Genomic DNA, 9,413 nt, shown 5'->3' on the forward strand with positions numbered 1-9,413 from the left:
ATTTATCAAAATCAAAGAAACACTCACATATATTATCTTAAAACAGTCTCGTAACATCAAGCCAAACATAAGACAATTGTGCTAAATTCATAAAAGAGAAGGAAGGTACCCTATTATGGACCTTAAAAAGGGGTCTAAAGTTATAACCCTGTATTTTTTTTGTCAAAATATCACACCCCTTTCTTACGAATTTGGTTTTTTTTAATGCACATTTGGTTATTAAGTTGTAATGTGAAGTCCTACAATTATATTAAAAGAAATCTCACGGTAGACATTATCCTTACACGTGGATGTCAACTCAATCATCTCAAAGTTTTGAAAATTTAAGTGTTGATCTTAGTTGTCCTTTAATGAAAGAAGAGTGCATTTGAGATGCTTAGTAGACAAATATGATTGAAAGAAGTGAAAATATAAATATTTAACTAAATTATAATTATAATTCTAAGTATCTTTTATCTTTTATTGTAAAAGATGAAGAATATGTAAGAATAATTTAAATGATTCAAATTTTGCCAAACAAAAAAACAAAACTCAATTAAATGAAAGGAAGTGCCACAATAGCCAACCAAATATATGTTATCTACATTTATTAGGAGCTAGACATTGGCATGGAACTATTAACATATAAGGTGACCCTTCAAGCATAAAAAAGAATTGATTGAGGGGACTTTCCCATGCTACCTATTCTAGTAACTACCATGATCAATCTCCTTTATTAAAATTGCAAGGATCCATCAAGCAAGTCCTTTCTCTTTTTTATCCGTGTTTACGACCGCTAAGCAGTCGTAGAGATTTCAAGTCTTTTCTTTTCTCTTTTTCTTTATTTTTTACTTTCGTCGTGTAAGATAAAATTTCTCTATAATTCTAAAACATATAAAAGAAAAAAAAAACTTTTGCAGCCTAATTTCATTGCTATAGTTATATTATAATCTTCCTGAGTTAGGAAGAAGTTCATGTTGCCTCCTAGAAAGAAGCACTCCACAAGGCTTTCTCACCTTCCCCACATTTCTTGTGTACCTCTTTTATTCTTTCAGCAGACCTACAAATTCCACTGCATGTCCAATCAAATGAAGCAACACAAACATTGCCTGCTTGAGCCTTCCATTCACAATCTGCGAGAATAACAACCTCAAGAATTAAAATTTGTTATCACAACTAATTTCTAATTCTAATTAAACAATATCTTCAAATATGCTCAAATGACACACACCCTTTTATTTTTTAAAGAAACATTTGTCATTGTTATTCCTCGAATTTGTCAATATCTTTTATTTCTATAGACTTAAATATTAGTACGTAAATACATGTATCTTTTTGTTTATAATTTGTATTATTTAGACATAGATTTAGGAATGTGAGTGCAATTTATCCGAAAATTAAAAATTTATAACACATGTAATTTCTATATTGCAATGTCATCTATTAATATTGGAAAAGTCTTCACCTGGTGGTGTACCACAACATAATCTTCTATCATCTATGTGGTCAACATCAAGTCCAATAAACCAAGCTCCTAATGACACATCCTCATTTGCATACTTGTGAAGAACATGCCTGGCAAAAAAATATACAAACAAGTCCATTAATTTCATTTCAGTCATACATTTTACCCTATAAATGCAATGTTGTCAATCACATATTAACATACAAAAATAACTGTATATTCATATTTCGATATGCTGCAACATTTGATATAACTGCAATTTGATAACATTATGTACTAAATTGCGTTTCACATAACAATATAACAGGTTTGTTAAAATTTTATTACACTATAGTACTATAACGCCACTATTTGACAACGGTGTATAAATGAGAGAAAGAAGTGGTTACTTGTTTGTTGAAATATATGCAGCCAAATCTTTTGAAATGGCATACAATTGTCCTGTTGCATGACGAAAGTACTTGTTTCCATTTTCACCAAATTTCCAGTGTTCTGGTTCATGGTACCTTACTCCTCTGAAACAAAGTTGTGACATATAAGAAGCTAGAATTGAAACATAAAAATTCACATCTTCCATTAAATAAAAAATGGAAAAAGGAAAAATAATTCTCACTTTTGAGAAAGAACAGGTCCAGATTTCATGCATCCGATGTACACTCGAGGTTTCGATCGATGTCTAACTAGAGTTTCTCCCAATGTTGCTGAAAATAGATATTTTGGTTAAATAGATTAAAAATGATTTGTACTAAAGTATTGAAACATAAATCATTTATTACATTAGTTAGCAATCTAAAATATGATGTTGCAAATTAAAGAATTGTGATTGAATGTCAGTATAAAATAGTTTTACACTAATAATGCATATCCCTTAATCTTTGGTTAATAAAGGAAAACACGAGTTTAAATTGCGAACTTTTTTGTGCATGATAAGATTCTTGGAGATTAAATAACTTTTGATAATGATACCTATATTAACATGAACATCATCATCAACTTTGATATAGAAATCAGCATCCCACAAATTAACAGCAGTGGCAAAGTATGTCTTTGTCTTTGCTGACAATTCAAGGTATCCTTCAACATGATCCTGCAAAATCAAAACACATATTTTAAAACCTGTTGAATTTTTTTTTTCCATTCAATTATATGTGATTATACTATCTTGTCCAATGATTATTACCAGCCTTAGGATATCTCCATGCTTACTATCTTCTGCTTCAATAGCTCTATCTAGGATTCCACCTGATGTGGCACTGAAGAATGAACAAAAAAGTTCAATTTAGAATACATTCAATGTTAAAGTGGCATTATTAGAATTTAACAATTATCCTCGGAGATATTTTAACTTTATCTCTTGAGGTTATAAAATCAAGATTTTACTACTGAGTTGACACCTCGTAGACTATACAGAAAAACATGATAGCATTGACGTCCGTAACTATGCAATAAAATTGTTGATACAGATATGAGATGGCTTACCCATGACCAATTACAAAACGGATGATAATGCCCTTTTCTTCTTCTAGCTTCTTTCTTTTCTCACCTATTTTCCATGTTATCACCACAATCAACATTTAGAGACCATGGACAATTATTTATAAGTGTGCAATAAAATATCATAAATACAATAGAAACTGAGTTTAATACTTATACATTCACACACGACAAACATGTTTTATAAAGTCCTTCAATCATATTTTACAATCTTATAATACATTATAAACAATATTTTATAAGTAATAAAATATGATTGAATGATCGTGTAAAATATTGTCAATGAATAACTATTAAACTAAAAATAAAAGAAGCGATTATCAAATTACAAACCTTGTGGCATCCACGTGGCGCGAACCGAGTCTCTTCTTTTTCTACTGCTGAAAGCAGTGTTAATTCCTATGACCATTAGGTACCTTCTCTTACCAGTTGATTCACTTTTCATGATATCTTCTTCTGATACAGGAGCACCACTTTTTAGAGACTCTTGAGTTGCCTTAGCAGAAGCTAGTTCCATTTCTAAATTTGAAATAGTCTTGTCCAAATTTCTACATTCAAACACAATTACACATGTTTAGCATTCAAAATATAAAAATAAAAATAAAAAATTGTAAATAAGATCAAATTATATATGTTACTCACTTTATGGTTTTATGTGTCTTGAAAACATCCTTATAAATGTCTTTTGTTTCCCTCTTCACTTCCTTCTCTTGCAACTATAGGAAACAAACATAAAATAAAAATTTAGAAATTTCACTTGAAACATTCAATTCAAAATATACTTTGTCTAATAACTTCACATCATTATTAAAACTAATCTATAAAAATGTATTATCTAAAATTTTGTTTATATATCATTTCAAATGGAGTATTTTATTATGACTAATCAAGTATTTAAGAAAAGAAAGTAACATTACTTACAATTCTTGAATTACAACCCTCTGAAACTAAATTTAATTTTTCAGCTTCCATTGCTGTTATCCTTGCAAGTCCTTTAGGCTCAGGAATATTCCACATCCTGTTACACATTTAAATTTCCCATTAGAAAAATCACCAAAATAAAGAATAGCAGTAGGTACATGTACATCATTATTCAACTTCAATCTCTTAGTCAAATAAGAATCTAAGCACAATTAAATATTTTAATTTGATAGACAAACTACTAAAGTTGAACCATATTTCTTAAAAGTTATAATATAAAAATATTAAAAGACCAGAAAATAAGTTAGAGTATCACTATTAGATATTATAATTATAATTATAATAATAACTAGGTAGATCCCAATATGAAAGATCCATTTTTCAACCTTTCAACAACTAGTAAATAAGTATAAGTAATTCAGATGCAACTACCGTGGGATAGATTAGATGTGCCAATTCATTATTAGGTGTCAGAGGTCTTCATCACCATTGATGGATCAGGATGATATTATTCTAAGGCATGTGCAGTAAATTTTTAAACCTTAAAAATATTTTATTTAAATAAATAAACTAGCTGATAATAATTCACAAACATTAGTAAATAGTTGTACAATTTAATTAGGAAAAAAATGTTGAGTAAAAAAAACTAGGAATTAAATGTTCACAAAATTGAGAGATATTGAGATGAGGCATTAGATTAGACCAGAATTGACTTGTCATTAGGAGTCAATTCAATGATATAGAAAACTTGCATCTTAAACAAAAGAAAAATTAATAGTTAGAACTTAGCATCATTCATGCCAATCAATTCATTTCAGATCCATTTCACTTCTTCTAATTTTTTATCAACATAAGATAGAGTGAGAAAAGTTAAGGAGACTTAAATTTAAAAATCATAATATATTTATTCCAAAAAATTAAATAATATATAAGGTAAGTTATTAATGAACTGAATTAATAAAAATTTGAACATTTTAGCAAAACCAAAGTCAATGAAATTTGAGAAATTAAATACTAAAAGGTGAAATGAATTAAGAAGTGGAAAACCAAAGCTGAATACTATTATGAAGATCTGAAAACACCAAATATAACAATAACAATAATAAACTTGTTCAGCTTAGAACACCATAGAAAAACTCACCATGAACCCTTTTTCATAAACAAAAAGGCTTGAAACAATAACGAATTATAAATTAAAACAAAAGAAAACAGAACAAAACTGATGTACCTGTTGGTGAAAAACATGCCAGCGCAGAAGCTTCCAATACACAAGAAAACCATCCATTTATGTGACATAACACTTCTAGGAACCACTTCTCCTTTACTTTTCCAACTCATAGTTTTATTTTCTTTATATATTAATGAAAAAATCTTCAAACTTTGAACTTAAAAGACAAAACCCATGTTCATAACTTGGTTTTCAGAACCAATAGAAGAGACCCACAATCAGAGGGTGTAGAAAAGAGGAAGATTTGGTTCTGTTTTGACAGAGAAAGAATGAGAACAGAGAAGGTGTTCTGTTTTTTTTTTTTTTTTTTTTTTTTTTTTTTTTTTTTTTTTTTTTTTATTTTGAGTTCTGGTTTGTTTTTGTTCCTTTGACACGTTATTCTTGTTCTTTGCTTTGTGTTCTCTCTTTCTATGTAAGGTAAGGGAAGTTGAACAAAACACAAGCGAGAAGACTTTCTAACCGCTCACTTTTATAATACCATATTACCAAATGGTCCCTGTCAGTTCCATGCTTAATTTATTGATACACTTCACTAACTGTTTATTCATATGATTTTGAGTTCTGGTTTGTTTTTGTTCCTTTGACACGTTATTCTTGTTCTTTGCTTTGTGTTCTCTCTTTCTATGTAAGGTAAGGGAAGTTGAACAAAACACAAGCGAGAAGACTTTCTAACCGCTCACTTTTATAATACCATATTACCAAATGGTCCCTGTCAGTTCCATGCTTAATTTATTGATACACTTCACTAACTGTTTATTCATATGACATTAATGCCCTTCCATCTTCAATTCTTCAATTCGTCACCATGAGCCATACTTTTCTCTCGTGGAGATTATGTAAAATGGAAACTATTCCTCATTTTAAATGCATTCATGAGCATCCCTACAATTTATGGGAAATGGGTTGCTTCATGTGACACAGTTGTTTGTGATTTTTAACCGTTCGATTTTAATTAAATGATTTATATTTTAAACATATTCTTATAATTATTTTGTTAAATCTAACAAACTAGTAATATGATTTAGATTTAACAAATTAAATTTTATGATAGACAAGAATAATTTCGACAATATGAAAAATAAAGTCTAATCGATTTTGTTTAAAATTGATGACTTATGTGGTTAAAGATTTCACGGAATCACTCAGTTGACGTATTTAAATTTGTTCCAATAATATTGAATAGTCTACATTAAAAATTTCATAATATTGACTAAAAATATTTTTAGTTGACTATAATTGATATCACTGGATTTTCTAATTTTTTTTATGTAAATAGGCTCATGTCATTTAATTCGTAACAATCGGGGAGATAGAATTGGGAAGAAATTAAAAAGAAGTGTGAAGTGTCTTAGAGAGAGAAGCTCTAGCAAGTAAATGAGCATTAACCTAGCAAAAACAGCCTTAAAATTGTTGTTTGAACGAGTAGAGAGAGATAAGCTCTAGAAGTGTGAAGTGTGAAGTTACATTTTGAATGCATGTTCGATACCTGCTCTTGACCGAGTATTAATTACCATTGCTAGTAATCCACTGTCATATGTTTTACTTATGTCAATTTTAAGTAATGGACCACTTCAGATGCGATTAGGACATTGTCTGTTATGGTCTTCCCTGCTACAAAACGATGGTAGAACTTTTTCTAACTTGTTCACCAAAGTCTTAGCTAATATTTTATAAGCAACATTACACAAGGATATACATCACAAATATCTCATATTATTAGGAACATCACATTTGGGAATAACAGCAATATTTGTTACCCCCTATAAATTTGGCACATGGCAATTGTTATGTTCTCTTTTTTTTTAAATTACCTTTTTTGCTTTTTGAGTAAATAACAGAACATGGTTGGTATTAATTCTTGACAAGGATACATCAAGTATGCATATTATTATCCGTGAATTCGTTTTTTCTTTTTAAATTTTGGGGATTAAAAAGTTGATATGCTTAAAGAATAAAGATTGAAGAGATGATGGACAATGACCACGCTAGAAAGGTTCCCCAAGTTGCATGTCGACGCTGATTTTTATCCAATCTATTGAAAAATATACAAAGAGGAGAGGACTTCACTATAAATCTTACGTGTGTATTCGGTCACATATATACTTCCATTTAGATCTTTGTCAAAATACTACTATTTTAAAATCAATACTAATATTTCAAAGCAGTGCTATGATTTTTTTATAAATAAATATTAGTAGTTTATTTTAGTATTTATATTATTTTATCCGGATTTGAACTTAGTCATTTTTTGACTGATTCTTTCCTTCAAATCTTAATTCAAATTAATTGGACTATTCAACTACCTTTAAAGTGATCTTGTGATGTAATTTAATTGGATTTATGTGATTATTATAATTGATTGAGTGTGTAATTTAATTGGATTTATGTTTTATGGATGTTATATAAGGAAAGTTGATTAGATTTTTAAAATTGAATTCGATATATGCTTGGTCTCTATAAAATTTTATTTTTTTAATTTTATTATTTCTTATAAAATAAAAATACAATTTTTAGTCCTATAAAATTATTATACATACAATTTTAATTTCTATTGTTAAGGTAATATATATTTTTGAATAAATTTTTTCAAATATATTTATAACAATATAAAAAGTTTTTATATGAATTTATAATATCATCTATTTATATTATAAATTGTTTTTCATAAATTTACCTCGTGTAGCAGTTAAACCAATATTAATCAACTATGACCTTATTATATAAACTAATTGTCCCAATGATGCATAATAATAGACTAATCGCGCATAGGCATAGAGTACGTACACTTCCTAATATTTTAATGTGTTCTGAATTAAACAGTCCAGAACAAATAAACTATATATTATCAACAAAAAAGGATAAATAAAGTACTACCTATTTCCAAGCTTACTTACCATAGGAAGGTAGGAACTTCATTCTTTCATCCGATACTTTGCTTTTTCATTATTAATTCTTTTAAAAGATATCTGGTTGAAAAATAATCATATTTTCCGTATCAAGTACGAAGGAATATTTCCTTATCATGATATCTACTGATTTTATTTTATTTTGGTACAAATCTACTGATTTATTTCTTAGTTATATATGGAGTTTGACAATTGAATCCTATTCAAAGCATATAGTCCCTAGCTAGTTTATAACTAATTGTGCTATTACTCGAGGTGCTAATTAGGTTGATCGTTTAGATAAATAATTTAATTATGTATTTATTATTATGATTAATTTGTTTCTACGATCCAAGAAGAAAATGTGCATAAACAAATGTTATACATGTTTTAGCATTTGTATTTCATATAAAAAAAATTTTTTTTTTTTTTGATAAAAAGATAACTTACATACATTTTTGGCTCTTATTTCTTTGAAATTTTCAGTTATTCGATAATAGCATTATCTTTTAAGCTCAACCTTTTTTTATTAATTATAATGAAAATGACTATATTAGTGCCAAACTTATCACATGCATGTATCGAATAAGAAACACATGTCCAATATTAGTAAAATAAATGAAGAGATGAATTTAATTCTAATCATCTAAAATAATTTATTTAGAATAATATTCATTTTCATTAAAAGGTTATTTTAATTTTTTTATAAATATTTGATTTAACTTTTTAGACAGTAATTTGTTTAAAATTTTACAAGTATGTACCTTATCATTTTGCATTCAACTATATATTAAACGGTTTAAGTTTAGCAGAAGAAATGAGGTTAAACTTTTACAAATTAGCAAATTAAGGTTCAAATCTCAATAAAAAATATACTCACGAGTCTTAACTAAAATTGTAAGACAAAAATACATACTAAAATGTAGAATCAATTTTCTCATATGTTTATTAGTTAAAATAAAAATAAAAGATGAGCAGTATTAACATCAATTTTCTCATATGTTTATTAGTTAAAATAAAAATAAAAAGAAAAGATGAGCAGTAAACGACTTTAATTAGTTTTATTGGTTAACTATTTACCAATTTTTTTAATACTAAAATAAACTCTCCAACTACATTGTTTGTGCCAATATAATAAATACATTATTTCTCCATACAAACTTAATTACTTATTTTGGTTCCTTTTTTTTATATAAATTATTTATTTGTTTCCTTAAACGATGTCTAATCACTTTTTATCATTCTTTTTTACTACTCAAGCTAAATATTTCTGAACTTTTAACTTCCCAGTACTCAATTATAATAATAATTATTATTATTATTAGGTATATTATTATTATTATTATGATTATTATTATTATTATTATTCTTATTATTATAAACCAATCCTTATTAGTAGTACTTTATCTTAGAAGATGAAAAATCAAATTAAATACATTTA

At 27.5% G+C, this 9,413-nt stretch overlaps 1 protein-coding gene across 1 annotated transcript; it reads right to left on the minus strand.

The window, feature by feature from the left end:
- Window positions 1–636: 636 nt before the first annotated feature.
- On the minus strand, window positions 637–5,514 carry LOC101508594 (probable beta-1,3-galactosyltransferase 2). Its single transcript, XM_004487357.4, has 11 exons — window positions 5,088–5,514; window positions 3,860–3,956; window positions 3,581–3,654; window positions 3,272–3,486; window positions 2,924–2,987; window positions 2,625–2,697; window positions 2,411–2,531; window positions 2,058–2,145; window positions 1,834–1,959; window positions 1,445–1,554; window positions 637–1,112 (listed from the first exon to the last, which is right to left on the minus strand). Exons 1-11 carry the CDS (start codon window positions 5,195–5,197, stop codon window positions 964–966), a joined length of 1,227 nt encoding a protein of 408 aa, XP_004487414.1. The 5' UTR covers window positions 5,198–5,514; the 3' UTR covers window positions 637–963.
- Window positions 5,515–9,413: the final 3,899 nt, after the last annotated feature.

This window comes from Cicer arietinum, chromosome 1 (assembly GCF_000331145.2).
Source record: "Cicer arietinum cultivar CDC Frontier isolate Library 1 chromosome 1, Cicar.CDCFrontier_v2.0, whole genome shotgun sequence".
Lineage (NCBI taxonomy): Eukaryota > Viridiplantae > Streptophyta > Magnoliopsida > Fabales > Fabaceae > Cicer > Cicer arietinum.